Here is a 23,136-nt window from a genome sequence, read left to right as displayed (position 1 = left end):
TCCACTCTGTGTGGAGTATTTCTACTCACCATGGGGTGTTCCTATTCCTGCTATTGTTTGTTGATAATACTAAATATGTAAAAAGTGTAACAGAGGGAGTGAAACCTCCTTGTAATGTTTGTTGCTAGTATGTAGGCCTGGGAAGTCAAGTGTAAATCTTTTCAGACTGTTCCAGATACATTTGTCCCTAATAATTCTGCCTGAAAACTGCACATGTTTTACGATTTATTTTAGTAGAGTGATCTGATGCAATAAAAACGTGTCACAGGAAATGCTAGGAAGGGAAACTCTGAACATCGATTGTTTGCATTGTTAGGTTTTTCACAAAGGTGACTGTGAGCCATTTCTTTTTTGCAGTAAAGCAATTCTCTTTACTTTGAATCTGGGAAACTCAATTGGCGTATAAAGGCTTTCTGTAAATGAACTACATAATAACTACCTCTAGTGCAGTGGGGACCTTCTTGCTAATATGTTTAGTGTATAAGCATGTGTCATATTCTAGATGATATAATAAAGTTCTTTGTCAGGGATCATTAACTATTTTGTAGTTAACAGAAATACTGTATGTATTCCTTGGCTGAACCTTTATCTCATTGTCCTGCGCTGCCATCATGGAATTTCAGCCATTTGTAAATGTGGTATGTACTTTTGGCCCTAAATAAAAGCACTATCTACCCTTTCCTGCAAAGACCAAGATTTTGCAAGCTTCTTTCCCATCTTAGTTGGCGTAATGGAGTTAAATTGCTGTTTTTCAGGTGACCCTAACAGGTCACAATATGCCTTCTACAATACAGGTGACCCGCCTGTGTTCATGTAGAAGCTTGCCTGATCATGTTAGGGCTTCCTCTAGGTCTTAACTCCAAAACTCTGAACCATTTCTGGGACTAATCTAAACTGTAATTCCTTACAATTCTTTGCATGCCTGCTTCTTACCTCTTACTATAGTATGGGACATGCTTTTGCTTGTTTCCCCTTTTTTCCTCTTTTTGCAGATGCAAATCTTCTACTTGTGTGTGATTTCCAAATTCATTCCTTGTGATATCTTTTCTGTTTCTCTCTCTTTTTTTCATTTCCTTATTTCCTCCTCTGCTTTTCATCAGCCTCCAAAAAAGATATGGGATTATACTCCGGGGGATTGCTCTATCCTCAAAGTAGAGGATAGGAAGGTAATGACACTCTCTTAATTCTCTCCAATAGAGACCGCTGCAGCATCTAACCTGTGTTTGTGCTTATAGTAAGCTTACATTTTGAGTGTGCTTATAGTGCAGCTTCTGAGCTACTTTGTGTAACTCACATTTAAAGCAAAAATGCACACCTCACCTATTCTTGTCATACTGTGGTCTCAGAGTCCGAAAGGTATATGTAAAGCTAGTCCATACTAGCTTGGGCTGTGTCTCTTAAACAAAGTTGTATATGCCAATTTAAATAAATAGTGGTACCATAGTTGGTGCTCATGAAGAAGAAATGCATTCAGATGCGGTTCTTGTTCTTTAAAATACAATAACTGCCAGCAAACATTGCAAAGTTTATTTTGCTGACCAGTACAGTGCCTAACCAGGTCACTGTAATGCAGTGCAGACTGTGGTGGTTATAATTGAGCCATAGTTGGTACAACCAACTGGAACAATCACTGACGATATACTTTTCTGTACTTTCTGTACTACTGCTATATGTGCTCGATTTTCTAATATATCAATAAATAGATGATGCTAAGGATAAATGCTAATTTAGTGTGATGTTTCTGTGTTACTGTAGTAGAATATGCTTTATATCTATAAACCTTGTCCACGTACAAAAACATACACCTGAGATTCATGAATGAAATAACAGCATATGTTGGCATAACGGTCCTAATGTTTGGATCCAGAATGTGGTATGGTTTGGCAAGCTAAACCTTGTTTTGTCTAAGTAAGCATGCCTGGGTCAAAGTTTAGCATATCTGAAGTGAGACTGAACTTAAATGCTTTAATGCATGTGTAAATTATATAAAGAGATATGAATAGGGATATAGAGGTCTGATGGCTTTAACCAACCTTGCCTGCCCAGTTCTGATAAAACCATACTAAATGTGCGTGGTGATACTTACTCAACGGCATTTAACAATTGTGACTTGGGGCATGTGTAGATTTCAGGCTGTTTGTCAGTGTTATTACTCAAGCACTAGCTACATAGCAATCATTTTGCTTTTATCTTCATCATCAATTTATTTTACCTAGAAGTTGATGGGGACATAGGGTTTTCTTTCCTCCTATATTTAGATATTCCTGAAGCCTATACTTAAAGAAATATGTGATCCTTCTTCTGAAAATGCCTATTGTCTGACTATCATGGTGACTGTGTGGTTTCAATATTTGTGAGCCAAAAGTATGGAAATCGGTTATGACTTGCTCCATTTTTCTTGAGGGTCATTCAGAAAGTATTAGGCAAAACAGCCTAACAATCCACATTTGCACAGGGTTTCCAGAAACAACATCCTCCTTATTTCTCTTCCTTTAAAGTGCATCTGTAGCCCATTTCTTTGTTTTTATTTTAGTTTTGGATAGAGTGGGGAGGGATTAGAAAGCCACCCAGGTTTTACTGCTATTGGAAGTTTTGATTTTACCGGTCTGGTAAAATCTTGTCTCCAAAACAGAAAATTAGGGGGCATCCCTGTAAAGAAGCCCTGGATAGCAGTATAACATTTCCCCATCCTATCCAAAAGTTTAAAAAAAAGTTTTGGGTGTAGATGCGCTTTAATTCCCCTTTACATCTTTTGTGTGTGAGTCATGTCAGAGTATTTAGTAAATGTAGTGTTCGTTTCAGTGCTTTAGTCATGATTGCTGAATCTTTAATGTTATTTGTTGTTGGATGTCTGCCATATTGTGAACTGTCTGTATTTATTGTAAGTGCTTTTTATAGACTTTTAGTAGAGTTAGGTAGCAACATCTTAAAATATATATCACTAATTAAAAGTGTGGTTACACAGTAAAAACCTGTATACCGTATATACTCGAGTATAAGCCGAGGTACCTAATTTTACCACAAAAAACTGGGAAAAAGTATTGACCCGAATATAAGCCGAGGGGGGCACTTTTCAGCAAAAAAAATGGGCTGAAAATCTCGGCTTATACTCGAGTATATACGGTAACATGTAAATATTAAGGCATACTCTTCCAGTAATATATTCATTATCACTTTGATGAAATTTGGCATATTAGGGAAATTAGAAAAAGGAGTTTCTCTGCTGCATTTATTTAATGCTCCCAAAATATGAGAAGTGCACCACTGGTGGTCGGTGTCACCTCTGTGGAGGGTACATTACTCTTCAAAGCTCTTTGTATCAGTAACAGACATGTAAGCCTCAATTAATTTTATAATTGCATTCACAATAGCTTTGGTGTTTCCCATTTAATAAAAATGACCATCAAAATAGGTGTCACAAGGGCAGTGGATAGTGATATCAGCAAAATTAAAGCCGATTTTACAAAAACTGATTTTTGTAATCTGCACAATATAAAATCACTATCTTCACCTCCCGCTGTGGAATCTAAGGATACCATGGCTAAGATAGCTATGGTTCACCATAAATGGGTAGCTGTCTACCTTAGAATGATGCCTGATACATGTAGCACTGAAAGTCACCATAGTTTTTGTGCAGTTCACCCAATGGACTGAATTAGTACACGTTGTTTCATTCTCCATTGACCGGTGATAGCCACATATCTGCTCTTGCAACTTGTATACAGAACTTGATAGGTATATGTGCTGAATCTTGAAATCATTTTTTTTTCTGAGAGCCCTGTTTAAAGATATAATTATGTCAATGTAAACTCTCAAAAAGCTGTGTCAAGTAAATTGTTTTCCGGTAAATTGTGTGCCATGTTTTTTCATGCCATGTGTATTTAGTTTTTTTTGCATCTGTGTTAAACCATGCAGTGGCTTTAGACATGATCTGCAGCTAGATGAGTTTACAGTTCTTATGCATGCAGACACCATCTTAGCAGAGATCTTGAAAGGAAAAATCAGTTGGCCTTGTTATATCATTTCATCTAATCACTACTGGTTCCCTCAAGATATGCCAGTGTTGTTGTCAGAACATCACCTCAATACGCTTTCTGCTAGAAGCCTACTCTGCATCCTTCCATGGCAACCATTAGGTAGTAAATCTTTGGATGGTCTGAATGTGCCTGCATGTTGAACCACCCTTTCATTTTTATGGTCAACCTAGCAGAGGACCTATTTCTGCACCTATTCTTACACTTAGATTTTTGATTGGGTGTTAGTGGATTTCTGAATATGTTTGTTCTTTGCTCTTTACTGCTGAATGAAGCCAATGTCACAGTTGATCTCATGACACTTATTTTTTCATTGCTCCTTGTTTATGCAACGTCTGTAAAAAAGCTTTTGATAGTCAAGGTACTCACGAATATGGACAACTGCAGTTTAACCATGAAATGCTGTACCTTTCCATGCTAAAATACAGGAAAATATGTCTGAAGTTAATAAATTAGACCTATAGATTAGAGCTATAGACTTGCAGATGTCTTACCAAGAGCCAAAGGTAGTGGAATATCTGTTCTTTGTAGGCTTTCTATGTTCTCTCTGACTTGTCCATTGGGTAAATGTGTTGTTTGCTTTGTTCCTAAAAATAAAAGGGAATAGTATTTGCCTGCTTGCACAGCGATCTTCAATGTGTGCAATAACAAGTACTCTCTGAGTCTACTGTAGAAAGCCCATATACTGGCCAATTCTTGCAAGCGATGCTGGACTTTGTAATATTGTTTGCAAAGAGTGAGCCATGTATGGTCACCCCATATCTGTATTGAATTAAAAATGAAATGTCAAATGTTTTATCGTATGTCTTGTTATTTTCGTTTGTTATGAAATGATTCTGCTACATTGAATTGTGTTGCAACGTACGTCCATATATCATCCTCTGAGTGTTCTGTGACTTGTTCTTATTTGTCTTGTTCTTCTTCAACTAGACTGAGCTAGAAAAAGACCTCAATCAGTACGAGTCTGAGTTAGAGGCAGATTTAGAGAGAATGGACAAGTTTTATAAAGCCACTAATAAAAGGGTATGAAAGTTTCTTTATTTTACCATTAGCTTACCTATGGAAATATATAAATGTCTGCAAGAGTGAGAGAATGAAGAGAAGCTCATTTCATAATATCACTAATCCGAGTTGCAACCTGGCCTGTGGAATGTGCACAGACAATGTCATGTTTTCCATCGCTGTGTGTGCAGTAATCTCCTGCTTCCAATGTGACGTAAATTCCTTGTAATCATAGGATTGTGCCGTAACAAGGCTGTGCATGTATGAAATGAGAGTACTGTAACACCTGCCTGGCATGCCGTCATAGGCCTTGGTCCCACTACACAAGAAGGTGCATGCTTTTGTAGAACCAGACAGCCACCTTTTCATAGCTTATAGCTTCTTTGAAGGACTTTTAGAGCAAAACAAAAATAGTTTTCTTAAACATAAACCTAAAAACCTCTTTTGTAATTATGTACAGTTAAAACTGATATTACTGACATTGTCTGTTTTCTACCTAGACAAAAAAACAGATGTTTTTTTTCCTATTTCTAATGTGTTGACCAGAAAGAAATTGTTGGTGGAGGACTGGGGAGTTGGAGACCCCTAGTGGTTCAGTCCAAAAAAAAATGACGGTTAGCTACAAGGGGCTAAAGATAAAAGCCGAGGGTACTGAAATAGGTCCCAGCTGTGGATAAACTCAAAACCAGAAAATAACCTGATCAGAGTCAGACAAGATCCTGATTCATATTAGCCAAATTGGTAAACATGGGGAAAGTGTACATAGCAACATGCTTAACTAATTAGTTCATTTTCAAATTTTTGCCAAGAAAGAAGTTAAGGGTGCACTCTAGAAAACTTTACTGAAAGCAGAGGATTAAATAAGTTCCCTATTAGAGAGTGGAAGAGCTTAACTGTTACTATCAGGTAAATTGTTGGACTGCAATTAATGCTTTTAAATGTCACCTTTAGGAACCAAGGGGAAGTTGCTTGTGAGCAGTTATTGAAACCAATCAAAATGAATTAGTAGTTTAGCCATTTTTCTGGTTTTCTACCAGCACACACCATGCATGCATATGGCCAAATGTGTGAAATTTGGTGTGCGAAGTCATCCCTATAATCATGCTGGCCATAATAAATCAATTGTCAATTCAAACACCATTCGTTTATCTAAAATAAATTATCTGGGCATGATTTCCCAATATAGGGGTGTTCAGTTCCAGGATGAAACCTAGGATTGCCACCAGTGCCCCAAGAACAGCAGGCAATTAAGATGCAAGCATTACTTGCAGTGATCGTGCAATGTAGGGGTTAATTGAAGATATTATTCCAAAAATCAGACGTTCTGGTGTCTGAACTTACTACTTACTGTGCTTCGTGGACCACCCAATAACATTTTTAAATGAACAACTTCTACTATATCTATTGCTCATTACAAAAATGTGAATGTAGCATAAAGGGATACCTTGCAAAAAATATGACACCACATACACTGGTTAAAGTTGTATGTCATACTAGACCACTTTACTGTGTTGTATTATGACCGCAAATCACAGAACAGGTTTCCTCTTCCTCATTTAAAATATGTCTATAAGCAGATTAATGCTAGTAAGCAGTTTTAGGTTTCTATTGTTGTTCAGTTTACAGTTTAAACTGGTTTTTACTAGATGATTACTCAGAAACCCAAATGCATTTGCAATTACACATATGTGCTATTTCTTAGATGAAAACTAGGTTTACCAGCATGTAAATTGCGGTCTCCATGTTGGGGAGGGGAGTTTACAGATGTCCCTTAATGATATGCTTTCTACATTGCAATGTTTCTAGCTTATTACATGTAATTTTAGGTTCAATTTGTAATCTTTTGAAATTCTGTCTGAAAGCATTATTGATATTAACATGAAAAACAACAAATTAGGAGAGCACTTAAATCCTAATTACTTTTCTCTCTCACAAAATGAATTTGTCAAGTACTCAACTGAGCAAATCTAGTTTTCTATTTGTGTTCCAAAGAATACATTTTGGTTCTACAAGGGGCACCGAGATTGTATAATGTGTTCCTGCTCAGATTTACTGTCTTGCTTTTTGCTAGGCTTTGCTTCCAAGACTTTGGCTGAACTGTACCTTTTTTATTTACCATTGCCTTTTGGACATGTAATGATGTATGCTGTGTAAAATGTTGAGACATGTCTATCATTAGGAATATATTGTATTTACTTCAGATTTTGATCAATGTTGCTGATGCTTGATGATCTATCTGTATGTTTCCTATGTTTCCTATATTAAGTTACATAGTCAGATGACCCCAATGCTATTGTCACAGACAGAGCTTGGTAGGTTGAATCATCAGCTTAGACTTTTTGGAAACCCAGTGAAAATATTTCTAGAGATCCTGGCTCAGAAAATGCACACAATCACACACACACCAATTCAGAGATGATTTGAGGATCTACAGCCGAGTGATATACAAATAAAATACATTTTTGTTAACAGTTAAGGTACTTAAATGTATTTTTAAGATTTACTTCCTGAGTTTAGTGTCCCTTTAAGTTAAATAGGAGCATTCAAACATATGTAAAAAAAAATGTCACTTAAGGTTTGTATTTTTGTATTCCGAGACCGTAGACTTGTTTTAAAAAAAGGAAGTGTCTTATTTTTCACATCTGTGTGGGGCATATCATTCTTGCTGGGGATGTCTTGATACCATTTTTTATAAACCACGTACAAGTACTTTGCCTTACGTACTCGCCGATACAAATTACAAATACTTTTTCATAAAGGGACATGTGACATTTCTAAAACAATACAAACTAATGATTTTAGGGCAGTTTCTTTATCATTATAAAAAACTGTAACTCAATCCATGATTATTTTAATAGAGGGCTACAGATCCCATCAATCCATGATTATACAGCAATAGAGAACGCCAACAAGCAATAAAGGACTACAGATCCCATCAATCCATGATTATACAGCAAATATACGGGGCTGTGTGCAGTCTTACCAGCACTGTGTTTGGGATCTCACCAGGGCTGCCTATAGAGCTCATCAGGTGCTGCATACATTTCTCACCAGCGCTGCATAGAGATTTGACCAGGCTTTGCTTGGGTCTCACCAGGGCTGTATGTTGGTCTCTCTGGGGCTCTGCGGGCAGGTGCCGGCTTGAAAGGGCAGGTGCCGGCTTGAAAGGGCAGGTTCCGGGCTTGTGTTGACTTTGGGGCTGTAGGAGGAGGAGGGCTGAAGGAGGAGGAGGTTGGGGCTCCTCCTCCTTCAGCCCTTGACAGCTACCTGAGGATCTCAGGCAGCCGAACTTGTTTAAAGATTTAAAGGGCCAATATCGGCCTTTAGTATCGGGGCATTTTCACGAGTATAAGTACACGTGAATATGCCCTGTATCGTGCCCGATAACGATACTAGTATTGGTATCGGGACATCCCTAATTCTTGCCATATAACCATAGTCTGACAGTTAAAGCAGCATACCTGAAGCAGTAACCCAAACATATTCGCATCATCAGCAGGCATTATAATAACTGCAAGGATTAAGTAAATATTCAGCAACAGTAGAATGTATAACATGAAAGCTTATGACAAATGTAAAACTTAAAAGGTTGAGTGACCTGGTTTGAATAGGGAAGCCTTGTGGGAGTGCAGATAGCCAGGATTGCAGAGATATTTCCTTATTACTTATACACTTACTGTATTACAGAGGAGATTTGATCTTCTACTTCTAATTGGGCACAGTCTGCTTTGACGAGTTTTACGCTTTATGTGGGATTGCACCTCTCCAGCAGGAACCGTGTGTGAAAACAATTACAGGCTTGCTATTCTTACTCCAGCTGCTTATCTGTCTGTGCCGTTGGCTGTGTACGCTGTGACTCATTTACACACATAAAAAGAGACCAGTCATTTTAAGCAACCTTGCACTGTGACTGTCCAAATTCTGGATCTCGCCAGACATGAGTGTATACAGTGCCGGCTAAAGTTTTCTCACATTCATGGAGGTACATAGTGCTGAGGGAACTGGAGGGATATTGTCTGATTTTATTCATCCATGTCAATCAGTTCTTTTCTTGGATTCTTGCAGAACGCAGCTGTGAGCCGCCCAGACGATCTTCCATCTTAGTAAGTTTCATTCCTTCTCCTTATTCGTGTTCTTATTTTATGTTTGTAGTCTGAATTTACATAAGAATATTTACTTCAAGAAACAGCAGATTTTGCAAATGTTATTACATATTGTTTATATAACATGCCAACAACACATTTTAGCCTATAATGTTATTAGCCTATAATAATTTATATGTTATTTCACTATTTTAGTACCATTTATTGAATTAAGTATGTATTTGATTATGATGCACGTAGTTTGCATTTTCATCATTTGTCTAGCACCTACTCTGTCTCCTGCCATGTTATTCTTATACTAACTCCACTTCACATCCTGCTATCCATATAAAACCTCTACCTTCAGTCCTGTTATCCATTTACCAGCTCTACATTCTGTCCTATCATCCATGTACAGCCTTCACTGTTTGCCCTGTTTTTCATGTACAAATTCCACTTTCTGTTCTGTGATGTATGTATCCCTCCCACCCCCTGTCCTGATATTCATAAACAACCTCCGCCCCCTGAACTAATATTTATGAATCACCTCCACCACTGCCCTTTTATCCATATATCACCTGGGTCACCTCCACCTTCTGTCCTTCTATATGTGTTGCTTGTTTCTTGTGATCCATGATCTTGCTTAGCCTCCTGCTGTTATCCATGCAACTCCTCCTCTAACCTCCTTTTTATCCATGAACCAATGAACCATCTCTCCCCCCCCCCCCCCCCCCCCCTCCCCCTCCCTATGCTTTCTTATCCATGTAACAACTCCCTGTGCCCTGTTATTCGTATACCACTTCCTGCCCTGTTATTCGTGTACCACTTCCACATTCTGTCCTCCTATGTGTGTGTGCCATCTCCACCATCTGTCCTTTGTACCCTGTTTCCCCGAAAATAAGACCTACCCCGAAAGTAAGACCTAGCACTATTTTTCAAGATTCCTGTAATATAAGACCTACCCCGAAAATAAGACCTAGTTTGGTGGTAGCATGTGAGGGGGAACTTGCAGGAGAGATGGTATCAGCCTGCAGGCACATACTGTATTAAGAGGATGACAGGGGACTCCCTCCGGCCAGCGCAGTGACCGTCAGCACTCCAGTACCATACATCACCAACTGCCCTGAAGGCACTGCTTAATGTAATGGTACCGTAATTTACAGCACTGTTCACTGTCTGATGTCCCCACTGCTGCACCGCTGGTACAACTGTCCTTGATGGCAAAGGAAGACGGCGCTGTCGAAAGCAAGGCTGCGGCGGCGGAGGGAGCAGAGCCGCATTAGCCGATACTTCCTCTATAGCTCCGGTTACTGTGACAGGCGGAGTGATACCAGATAACTTTGGATTGTTGTAACATTTTGTTGCACATAAAAAAAAAAAAAGACATCCCCTGAAAATAAGACCTAGTGTGTTGTTTGGGGGCAAAAACAATATAAGACAGTGTCTTATTTTCGGGGAAACACGGTATGTGTACAATCGTCAGCATCTGTTCTGTGATTCATGTACTGCCTCCTTTCCTGCCCTGTTATAAATATACTACCTCCACCTGTTGCCCTGTTGTAAACATGCCAGCCTACTTGCTTCCTTGTTATCCATGATCCACCTCCTGTCCTTTTATACATATACCATTCACATCTTCACATGTTCCATTTACACCTATTTTACATATACCATTTCCATCTCCTGCCCAGTTGTCCCAGTGCCATCCCCATTTCTAGCCCTGTTATCCATATACCACCTTCACATTCTACTGTTTTCAATGTACCACCTTCACATCCCATCTTATTTTACATGTAAAATATCTACATCCTACAGCAGTATTTTTCATATAACTCCTCCACTTCCTACCTTGTATACCTTTCTTAACCTCCACATCCTACTGTGTTATTCATATACCTTCTTCATATCCTACCCTGTTATTTATATACCTCTTCCACATCCTGCCCTGTTATCCATATACCTCCTCCACATCTTAGCCTGTTATCCATTTACCTCCTCCATATCCTGCCCTGTTATCCATATACATTCTCCATATCTTAGCCTATTATCCATACACCACCTCCACAGCCTATCCTGTTTTCCATGTACCACTTCCACATCCGACCCTGTTATTCATACGCCTTCTCCACACCCTACCCTGTTTTCCATGTAGCATCCTACCCTAGTGTCCATCTGTTTCCTCCACATCATACCCGGATTTTACATCCTGCCCTATTATACATATACCGCTGCCACATCCTACCTTAACATAGTAACATAGTAGGTACGGTTGAATAAAGACAAGGGTCCATCCAGTTCAATGTGTGTGTGTGTCTGCATTTATTTTGCTCTAACACTTCCCATAACCCTTTTATCCATATACCTCCTCTACATCCTACCCTGTTATCCATATACCTCCTCCACATCCTACCCTGTTATCCATATACCTCCTCCACACCCTACCCTATTAGGCGTATACTGTCTCCACCTGCTGCCTTATTGTGTGTTTCAGCTCTATCTCTTGCACTGTTCTACTTGCACTCTCTTTGTCCTGTGCCCACCTTAATTGTTCCCCCTCCATTACATTTCATATACCACAGTTTTGTGTCATATTGCACCATGACTATCTCCAGCTCCTTCCCTGCTATACCTGTAGGATCAGTTCCCACTGCCCTGTTGTACTTGTACCAAAACCTCTTGCCATTTTATGCAGCTAGTGCCCAAATAAAGATATTTTGATGTGTGTAGCTTCTGACAGCTACAAACAGATACTCTGCATCAATCAACTAGTGCTATTATTATTTCATTATAAAGTATTAGTTTACATAATTTAATTGTGTTGTCAAAAAACAGTTAATATCCTTGCTTGTATATAAATATGTAATAACTAAAGAAAATGTCAGGGTCCTGCGATTCTGGTACTTCCTCTCCTTGGTGACATTACAAAAATAATGGATGGCAAATTAGCGGGGTTAATTGCATTGATACCTTGTATAACACTTGGCTATAGTTCTGAGTACAGCATTTCTTTACTTAATGGGTCATCTGTAGATGAAATATATAAACATACCAGTTTAGATTTCCATGTGTTAATAGATCAGCTGTAAAGATCCTCTTTTACTGTTTATTAAATTTAGCCCTGAGGAAGAGCACATAGTCGTGTTGAAGCTTGACCCCTGCCCAGAAATTATGTGAGTGAATTCCCAGAAAAGAGATAAGTTGTATGCCATTTACATACGAGCATGCCCTGTTGTGTTTACCAAACCGGGCAGTGTCTCTTAGGTGCTGGGTGGGGTTCCTGTCAGCTAATAATATCCTAGGTGTTCATATGTGATGCATAAGCACAGTTCATGTAAATTAAACTTGTGTAGTGCGTTACTGATTCATACGTTGTCTCCACACTTTGGAATGTGTGTGGGTTTGGCAATAGAAGTCATTTGAAAACAAATGAACACGGTCTGTAAACTGTGACTAGGAGCTTTTGCGATTAGGCTCTAACAAAAAATACTAAAGAAAGTACTTCTGTAGGATAAAAGCCTATTAAATTGTCTAGATAAGTAAGCATGGTGCTAAATATGCATGACCTATTTTAGAAGTGGGATAGATTTAAAAGAATTGGTTCTCTGGCTTAAGTAGGCCAACAACTACCTTTTATTGAAAGAGTCCGGTCCACAGTAAAATCCTTGTTTTTATAAATTGTTAAATAGGGACCGCTTTCACCTTGGATTTACGGTGCCATGCACTATACTGTAAAAAGAATATTCTGCACATTAAAGTTTAGACAAACTATTTTTGGCTGTCATTACTTCTTAATGTAATGTATGTGTATTTTAAAGATATATGTATTTTACAGTCAACATGTGTGCCCATTAGAACATGAGTAATACATTTTACATCATATTGTACAATGATGAAATAAGAAAGTCATCTCCACTCAGGTCTGGTATTTTAGTGGTTGCAAGCAAGTTCTTACATGTCTTGGGGAGAGCTATTGTCAGCCAAAATCATTGTTGCATCCTACTGCCATGCCATAAAAATTACCATTTGTTCATTAGTGTGGAATTAATACAAAAATTGGAAATAGAGCCGGGAGAGAGAGTCAGCTTTGTTATAACTTTTCAGAAAGTGCTTAATGGGGAAGCAATGGGAGAGTATACTATACTTTTCCCAATACTTAGAGCCAGCTTGGAAAACTGCAGCTGTCAAATCCCGGCTCTATAGATCAAGAGCTGAGTCAGTGATCACATGATTGCTCAGGTCTCGATCTACAGAGCCGGCATTTGACAGCTGCAGTTTTCCACGCTGGCTCTAAGTATTGGGAAGAGTATATTTTACTCTCATGGTTTCCTCCATGCAGAGAGCAGTAACTGTCAGTCACCACTCCACGCAGGGATTCTCCCGTCCCATCTCTGTTCCTCCAGTGCTTACTGACTCTAGACGGGTGGGAATGGGCACAGCTGGCCCTAGAGATTCAGAGCCAGCTGTCAATCAGACATTTGGGCGGATCCCTACAATATTGTCGGGATCCTTCCCAACTGCAGCACAGCTCTGCGCTGTTAGCATATAGCAGGTAGTAACCCACTATATGCTGACTTTGGGTCAAAGGAGTAGATTTGTGAATTAAATGACTAGTGTATGGATGAAAATGTACAACCTTTGAAAAAAATGGGTACAGTGTAATGGGGCTTACCTTCAAATTGTGGTAGAAGTCAAAGCATGTGTATTGTTTGCAGCTAAAATTAAAGCGTTCTTTGGCCACAGGGAAAAAGAAATTGAGAATTAACAAAGGTACTTACAGGCACCACAAAATGACTGTACCAATAACTGTAAAATGACCAATGTTAGTTTTCACAATTTGAACACTATAGCTATACAGTCCCAGGTATGGAAACTGGTGTAGCCATTCCCTAAAATGAAGCATTTTTCTAACTTATGCTGGAACAATATTGGTTTGAGCTAACCAGGTTTCTATGGCCCGTAGTATTTCATAGATTTCTTATCTCTGCCTGAAACAGTTGTGAAATGTTTCTTGAACTTTACAGAACGGTGAACCAGATTTATTGTAGAGCTTTCAATTCTGCAAGAAGTGATGTACTTTATGTGCTGTCAGCTCATTTCCCCCTCGGAAGTACTGCTCCTTTATTTCTACTGCTTGCAAACATTTGCATTCTTTCAAGATTATGAAACTGATTAAACAAACACTAATGAACTGGAAAACAGGATTTGCCAAAAGTCTCCTTGCCATAAAAGAGGCTGAAAAGCAGACATATTTACTTTCTTCTTCTTGTATCCCAGCTCTTATACACCTAGTTACCATTACGGCCAAGAGATAGAGACTTCACCAGAGCCCCCACTGTCCGAGAATGAGAGGCAGATCTACAAGAATGTGTTAGAAGGAGGAGACATCCCATTTCAGGGACTGAGCAACTTCAACAGACGTCCATCCAGCTCTGCTTCCAATAAAGGTAATTCAGATGCAGACCTCATTGCAGCCATCACAGGTTTTCTGGTATAGTCCAACTCTGTTGTGTAAGTTATGAAGCTGTTTACATGCTATAATACTGTATAAATATACAGATCTACGAAAGTCATCTTCTTTTGTGTAGATTGCAGAATATTGGAATCTATCATTGATACTTATTTAAGTTTATTTCTAATTATAAATGCTTGTGTCTTTGCAACATACTGCTTAACAACAACTTAAAGAAATACCTTTTGTACTGGGTAGACTGGGACATTGTTCAGGCTACCTAGTTATAGCTTTGCTTAACTACTGTCTTGGGTTTGTAAAACCTCTGGCCACCTCTGCAACAGCTTTGATGAGGTAAGCTTACTCAAATTTAAGGGGCAACTATAGACAAATTTATTTTATTAATAAATTGTTAGGTAACACAATCCCAGTGTTCTTCACATTTACCAAATACAAAATCAACCTTATTTAACAAAGCTGTCAGATTGCCTTTAGGGTGGTAGTGACAGACTTGACTTGGTTTATACCATGTTGGTTGTAATAAGTTCACTCTGAGTCACTTAGTATGTTCAGTTTTCTCCATGCACTAGCACAAGTGCACATGGAGGCATTGCTATGTGATCATAGCGAGGTTGCCTTCCATAGTAATATTCTATATAGATTTTGTAGCCTTCCTCATGTGGTTATACTGAAGCTTAGAGATGTGCGATTCGTTTCCCTTCAGAATTGAAATTCAGACGAATTTTGGGATATTCGAACATACGGATGCATTCAAATTTCTGAATGAAAAAAGGAATCCGAACTTACTTTTGTTGTTTAAACATCAAAGTAAAAAGAAAAAAGTGTGGAGTTCCCTCCTCAATAGATACCTTTTAGGTCTGGTAGGAATGTTAGGAGGACCCCCAATGCAAAACAAAGTGGTGTTCCCCTTAAAAGTCATACCAGACCCATTAGGTCTGGTAGGAATTTTAGGGGGGACCCCAACACCAAAAAAAAAACTGAAAGTGTGGGGTTCCCCCTAAACCTCCTACCATACCCTTAATCCGAGCAGCAGCCTGGCAGAGTGGGGGGGTTGAGTGTGCGCCCCTCCGGCACCATACCAGGCCATATGCCCTCAACATGGGGAGTGTGCTTTGCCAGGGGGAAACCTGGAAAAGCACCTTGTCCCCATGTCAATGAGGACAAGAGCCTCTTCCCTACAACCCTTACCCGGTAGTTTTGGGGGTCTGCACCTAGATACACCCCCACTTGTGAATGAGTACGTTTTTCCCCTACTCATTCACAAAATAGTAAGGCTATTCGTGAACAGAGTGTTGTTATATGACAGGTCTGGTCCTAAATGTCACAAATGGGCAGAGCTAGTCGTGACATCACGGGGCTTGTTCCACCCATTTGTAGGAATTTTGCAGGCATTTTTTTGGGCGTTGGAGTCCCCCCTAAAATTCCTACCCGACCTAAAGGGTCTGATATGACTTTTGAGGGGAACCCCAAGCATTTTTTTGGCAATGAGGGCCCCCCCTAACTTTCCTACCAGACTTAACGGATCTGGTATCAATTGGGGAGGGAACCATCAGCTTTTTTTATATGGTTTCTGTAGACCGTTGAAAAAAAAAAGACTTTTTTTTTTAATGTCACTTTTGCAAGGAAAATTTGTAGTTTGTACATACTACCACTTCCAAAATTAACAAAAATTTCGGATTTGTCTGAATCCTAATCCCGAACACAGTACTTTTTTGCAGGGCGATACAGAAAAGCTGCATCACTAATGTTTTATGAAAGTTTTAACAAAAAAAAGGAAACAGTGCAATGTCGGTGCATCAGCACTGTTTCTCTAACTGCACACCAGCAGATGTGTTTTCAGTGCGACTTGCTGGTGTGAACAAGCCCTAAATTTAGTCTCAAGGCAAGACAGTAGGGTAAGTGCTTGTTGTAGAATGTATGAGTTTAAACCCCCTCTATAACCATAAGTGCATTTACCCTGTCGCAAAAAAGAATGTAAACCGGAGCAATCGTATATACACCTGCCTTCAGGTGGTATATTATACCACTGTTTTCTTTGCAGGAGTGACTAAGCAGCATATAACCACATGGTCAAGGTGAAACAGGGAAAAATATAGAACCAAAAAAACCAGAACCTCTCTGTGTAGGTCTCTGTTTGCACATGCAGAAACCTGTGAAACAGAACATACTAAGGGACGCAGGAAACAGTGGGCATTCCTATTCTCTTGCTTTAACCCAAATGAGGTCTGATCCATCACCCTAAACCTTTTGGAAGAAGCAAGGTTGCTTTTTTCATAATTGTTAAATAAAGGATACTGTAAAAAAAAAAAAAAACATTGGGACAGTGTTTCCTAATAATCTATACAAAATAAAACATTACAACGTGTCTTAATTCTGTATTCTGTACAAGCTATTGGTTCAGCATTGGAATATGTGAAAATGTTCTTTTGCTGATGGGTTTAAACTACCATTGCTGAAGTGGTTGGAAGTTTTCTCAGCAGGTTTCCAGACAGCTGTTAAGACCTGCTAGAAAGCCAAGACATGGCAAGTTATCATTGGCAGCATTTGTGTGCAAGGCTCTAAGTATTGTATTTACTATTTTTAGCTAAAAATGTGTTTAGCAGTAAACAAATATTTAGTGGTGGTCATGAAACTGTTTTTTTATATTACTATTCCTTGTACGAGACTAATCGACATTGAAATGTTTCACTAATCAACCTGTAGTACTATAGTGCAAACTGATATAATAATGGTCACTATGATCTTCAAAAAGAGGGGTTTAATTAAAACAGACAGACTTGACAGCTTAATTGTGCCACTGTCTCCAATAATTGCCGTGACATTAACACAATGCCTTTATTTTATTCTGCATGCTTGCATATGGACCCCACAGGTGGGAATGCTCATGAATTTTCAAATTCCTCATTTAACAAGCGAGCGTGCAGTGCTAATAATTTGTTAGGCAGTTCATATAAGCAGAAGTCCTCTTTGTCTGCTGCAAAAGCTTGCATAGCTGAAATTCTGCCATCCAAATTCAAACCTATAGTAACCACACAGGACCCCTACCTACAAAGACAGACCACTTTGCTGTCTCAGCAGAAGGCACAGAGCTGTGAGAACTTGCTTGAACCTTCATCCTTTTACATCAAGCAAACTTGCATGACAGAAGCCGGGGGAAGTGTAGAAAATATGCTGGCAAAAACTTGCAGGGATTATAAGGGGATGTCGGGCAGTACCATGAGTCTGCAGGAGTACGGTTTGAACTCTGCAAAATGTTCGTTTTCACATGGTTTTAAGTTGGGAGGCTCAGAATTCAACACTATGTACAGAGATATGCATCATATTAACCGATCTACCCTGCAAAGCGCTTCCTCATGTTCCAACGTAAGAGACCTAGCAAGCCATTTTGAAAAGGAAGGAAAGCTCAGGTCATGCCATAGATTTGGACTTGAGGGTTATGAACATGTACCCAAGCACAATGTCTCTACCCGCATAACAGCATTTGAGCAGTTAATTCAGAGATCCAGATCAATGCCTTCTCTAGACATATCCAGTGGAGAAACTGCCTCAGCAACACTGCCACAGTCTAGAGCAGAGATTCTCTCTGCCTGCTCTGCTGAGTCACTTCTAGAGACGCCAGTGAAAGGTGGTGAAGATGATGCCCAGCAGCAAGCACACACAGCTTCCACCCCAAGTAGTAATGTGGAGGACACGAGTTCTGACCTCAGTGACAATGCCTTAGTAGATACCCTTTCAGGTGGCACTGATGAGACGGACCATCTTTCCAATGCTTCAACTGACAGTTGCAACAATCCCATTAAGCCTCCCCAGAGATATAAAATGAATACCTGCAAGAGTTCCTGTCCAGCTTCCAACACAAGATTTACAACTATCCGGAGGCATGAACAGAAGATGGCCAAGAACAGCATGTCCAATTCACAGGCTGAACGTCTGATTCTTCATAGAAATATGTTTCTCATGAGTCCCCTCCCTTTCAAATTAAAAAAGCCATTACAGAATAGCCCAAAGAAGTCTTCAGATACCTCTGACAAGCACAACAATGTGGTCCTGTCAGCTGCAGAGAGCCATACTCCTAAAAGTCTTAAGTCTTCAGAGGGGGTTGAAGAGAGGCCCCGTCTCCCAACACGGCAGTCTTCATATGACATTGTGGAAAGACTAAGCTGTGTAAACCTTAACAGTCTTGAACATGACAATGCCAACCTAGAGCAATATTCTAACTCTAATGGCGATATTGTCTCATTTCCTTTATGTTACAATTTGGACTCAAACAACAACAGTGAGCCGGGTGAAGGTGGAGCAGTCACAGGAGGTGGAGTTTTTCTGCATCTTGACGATATGTGACACTTCATCTGTGTGACAGACCATCTCTACCTGTCATCCACCTTCATTTCTTCTTGAATCCACATCTGTGCTTGCTGTTTTTGTTCCTTCTGTGCTGACATTTACATGCGTTTCCCCAACCAAAGTTCAGTTATAAAAAAAAATTAACTTCCAGCCCAGATACTGGTCCTGGACATAATGTGCACTAGATTAGTGCACCTTTCATCTATATAGAGTGTGAACAACCATTTTGTTTGTGATAGGTGCCCTTTAATAGAATTGTTTAGGTGTCACATCTATTTTCTGGGTCTACTTATGATGCTGTCTCATTTAGGACCACAATAAAAGGTACAACATTTTGTATAATAAAAAATGTTTTTCTTTCCTTAGTAACCAATGCCTAATTTCAATTTTTGTTGTAGCTATGGTAACATGACTAAAAACAGTTTTTAATCCAACTAAAACCTTTTATTGTAATTTTAAATTATTCAAAAGGGACATAAAAAGATGAAGAAAAAGATGGGGTTTTGTTTGGCACCCGAGAGGCAAGTCCAAGGAACATCAAACAAAAATGTATACATAAAAATATAGAAATGTATTAGACAAATATTAAAAGGATTGAAGAATGCATAGAAAGTATAAAAGAACACACAGAACACAACCTAAGGTGCTGATACCACCTTAGGTTCCACAATCGGGGTTCACTAAGGTGATCACAGATCATAGCGTATGATCACAGATCATATGAACCCCGATTGTGGAATCTAAGGTGGTGTCAGAGGGTTCCCTGAGAGCTGTGTGTTCTTTTATACTTTCTATGCATTCTTCAATCCTTTTAATATTTGTCTAATAAATTTCTATATTTTTATATATACATTTTTGTTTGAAGTTCCTTGGACTTGCTTCTCGGGTGCCAAACAAAACCCCATCTTTTTCTTCCTCTTTTTATTACAATTTAATCAGGAGTTGGCTTCCCAGGGAGTTAGAATCTGTGCACCATAACTATATTTGTTTATTCAAAAGGGACAGATGATAAAAGGTTTGTCAGAATTTTGTCTCCCGATAAGGATAATTCCCAGCCATGGAAATCAGGATGAAGACTCAGAATGACTAACATCTCAAAATATAGCTAAACCAAATTCCAGCTAAAACCACATGTATGCATGTGCCAGTGTGTCCTGCATTGCCAGGTCATGTATACGATTACGTGTGCCCTGTTTGAGACTGCATCATGATGTTTGCATCAAAATGCTGTTCATTTATTCTTAACCCTTTCCATCCTGTTTTGATTGGCGTCAGCAGGATCACAAACTTGTGTTTTCAAACGTTTGGTTGCAGTGATGCTCTTTATAGTTATAGAAATGATTGACTGTCCTTTTGTGCTGCCTCTGTCTGTCCTTGTCTTCTCGTATCCCTAAAAGTCATCCACTGACTGGATTTTATTATTTGTAAATTAGATTCTGAATCTCCAAGACATTTTACACCTCTTGAATACATGGATCATCCAGAAGAGTTAGTACGCAGGCGTTATGACAGCAAAGAGGTATTTTCATATTTCTGTACTTTTTAAAACTCCCCTTTAGATTGTTCCGATTGAAAGACAAACAAATGCATGGTGTTGTTGTGTGGCATGAGAAATGATTTAATGAGGTTTGAAGTCTTGCAATCCTAGATGGTTCTGTTAAAACTACTGAGTTTGTAGGTGTTCTTCACAAGTAAAGATATCTCAGATAATTTGTGATGTGTATAAGGGGAATTATGTCTTTTTTGTTCAGTTTCGTAACCAAAATTGGGATTTTGTACACAGTCATGGCAAGCAAAAGGTAAGTGCAGGTGTTACTAGTAGAAACCAACCATGTGTTATCTCTTATCTATATTGAAAGCTAACAGAGGGAAACCATTTGGCAGTTAAAGGGCAACACCTACACTTCAGTTTGTTTGTTGTTGTTTATTTTTCCGAAGATGGACCATTTGAAGCTTTAGCAGATCTAGTGTTAATTTTACTGCAATTTGCTGCGAGCATTACAGTTTGTTAATGTTGAATATTAAAATATATCTGACGACAGTAATAGGTAATCTGCCAGTGCTGACCTATCCTTCTGAAAATGCTAGTGGCATCAAGGCTTTCTGAGTCATTGACCATTGACAAGTATAGCAATAAGGAATTCCAACTTTTCTCTAATTTTCACTTTGTAACTAGTTATGAGTCTGTTACACAGAATTAATGAAGCTAGACACAGACAGGCAATACGCTTTTTCAGAAAGAGGCTAAACAGTGAGAGTGAACATATTTCTCTTGGTGTAAAAATATGTGTAGGTGTACTATATGTGCCAACATGGCAAAAAAGACTACCGTATATACTCGAGTATAAGCCATCCCGAATATAAGCCGAGGTACCTAATTTTAGCCAAAAAAACTGGGATCCTAAATTAGGACCCGGAGACTGCCAGATGACCCCGCTCGGAGCGCCGCACACCGAGCAGCAGTGACGCGACGCTAGGCGAGGTAAGTAAGAAGACGCGCTGGCGCTGACTCGAGTATAAGCCGAGGGGGGCACTTTTCACCCAAAAAAATGGGCTGAAAATCTCGGCTTATACTCAAGTATATACGGTAACTTGCAAAATGCATACAAATGCTGTTTTGTGTTGGTTTGCCTCATTTTCCAGTGAAAAAGGGGAGTATTATTGTGCAATTTATGCTATCTTAATGATTCTTGTGGTATTTCCATATTGTTTATGTCAATCTAATATCCATTAACAAATGTAAAATTGGAAGTCTTTAGCCAGTGACTTGGCAGGTGTGTATGAAATACAGTATATCTCACAAAAGTGCAGCCAAACAGTATTGTAATATGTTAGACCTGGAGACTCTTTTATAATTTCCAATTGTATTTGAACCACCCATATACCATTTAAAATTATGAAATCTACATTTTATGCCCCCGAGAGACACCCAGAAAAGTTTTCTTATGTGGAAAAGAATATCCTGATTTCCCTGCCTTAAGCTGGGTATACACGGTTAGATTTTTTTGTTCAGCTTTTGGGCATAAAAATCTGCTTTTTTGGGCACAACAACGTGGATAGAGGAACCTCCTGCTGCCGCTGTTGAATTTTGCCTACTGGCAAAATCAGAAATTCTTTTTTGCTTTGGCCCCTTTCAAAATTGCATGCTCAAAATCCTGGCCTGTATATGTCACCTAAAATGAAACTGTGCTTTACCTATGCAAGGCAAAGCAACATGTTCACTTAACTGTTTCCTTCCCCAGCTGCATATATTTAACTCACTCTTCCACTACTCCTTTTGATCAAAGAGAGAAAGATCTATGTGGGGCATTCTCGCTGCCATTATGTGGCAGTGCTGAGCAGAGGTAGTGAGAGCTGTCAATCTCCAAGCATTTGCGCTTTCACTTGGGGAGGAATGTGAGTGCTCAATACTTCTGACAGGCTTCCCCTGGTCAGTATTGAGTATTTCTCTTTGCTCCCATTAACAAAAAAGAGCTGTGGGAGAGCAGAGGAAAGGTGAGTGTGTATCTATGGAGGATGGCAGATGAATAAAGCTGTTTCTCTCCCCTGCATAGGCAAAGCACAGAGAGCACTTGGGGCTTAATGGACTTAGTGAGCCTTACCTGGCCTAAAAAGTGCCCAGGGTCCCAATAGTGCTGAAATACTGGCCCTTACCTGTGTTAGTCTTCAAATCATTATTTCTGTTAAGTCAGAACTCTTCATCTTTCTATTTTGCTCTAGATCAGTGCCTCTGAATGTATTGAAGCCAAGAAATAAGCATAACATTCAGTCAACTGGCTATTAATAGTGAGATTCAGCTTGACTTGTTCTTGAAGTTGTTCAAAAATCAAGAAGAAGCTTGGGTAAGCTGTGACACGTCTTCATCATCAAGAACAAGTCCAGTTGACTTTGACTAATTTCTACTAGCTATACCATAACCTGGATGAGTGAGAATCTCTCACGTCACATCTCTGCCCTGATGAAGGGACCCTGCGTGGTCCCGAAAAGCTGGATTATGCGATATGTGTGACGTTTAGTCCAAATAAATCGACCTTTTTTTAAATTTAATTTACGGAGTGCTGGTGATTTCTATTCTTTATTGACTGTTGTACACAGCGCCATCCGTGATTGTCACTGCAAGCACCACCATTTTCACTTGGACCGGAAACGCTGTATGGAGTGCAAGGGGACCTACTGTTTTCTGAGAATCTTTACAGACATTCAG

General features: G+C 39.3%; 1 protein-coding gene across 1 annotated transcript in view; it reads left to right on the top strand.

Annotated features, from left to right (window-relative positions):
* The window catches only part of SORBS1 (sorbin and SH3 domain containing 1), a 194,427-nt gene that overhangs the window by 140,651 nt on the left and 30,640 nt on the right, over nt 1-23,136 (top strand). Inside the window, exons 21-25 of the mRNA XM_018564475.1 lie at nt 1,101-1,166; nt 4,965-5,057; nt 9,102-9,139; nt 14,393-14,562; nt 20,366-20,451. Of these exons, the coding sequence (XP_018419977.1) occupies nt 1,101-1,166; nt 4,965-5,057; nt 9,102-9,139; nt 14,393-14,562; nt 20,366-20,451 (453 nt within the window). The remainder of the gene's footprint in view (nt 1-1,100; nt 1,167-4,964; nt 5,058-9,101; nt 9,140-14,392; nt 14,563-20,365; nt 20,452-23,136) is intronic.

Source organism: Nanorana parkeri, unplaced genomic scaffold (assembly GCF_000935625.1).
Source record: "Nanorana parkeri isolate BGI_ZX_2015 unplaced genomic scaffold, ASM93562v1 scaffold753, whole genome shotgun sequence".
In the NCBI taxonomy this organism is placed as follows: domain Eukaryota; kingdom Metazoa; phylum Chordata; class Amphibia; order Anura; family Dicroglossidae; genus Nanorana; species Nanorana parkeri.
The sequence above is the reverse complement of the archived record's forward strand: the minus strand, read 5'-3'. Positions and strand labels throughout refer to the sequence as shown.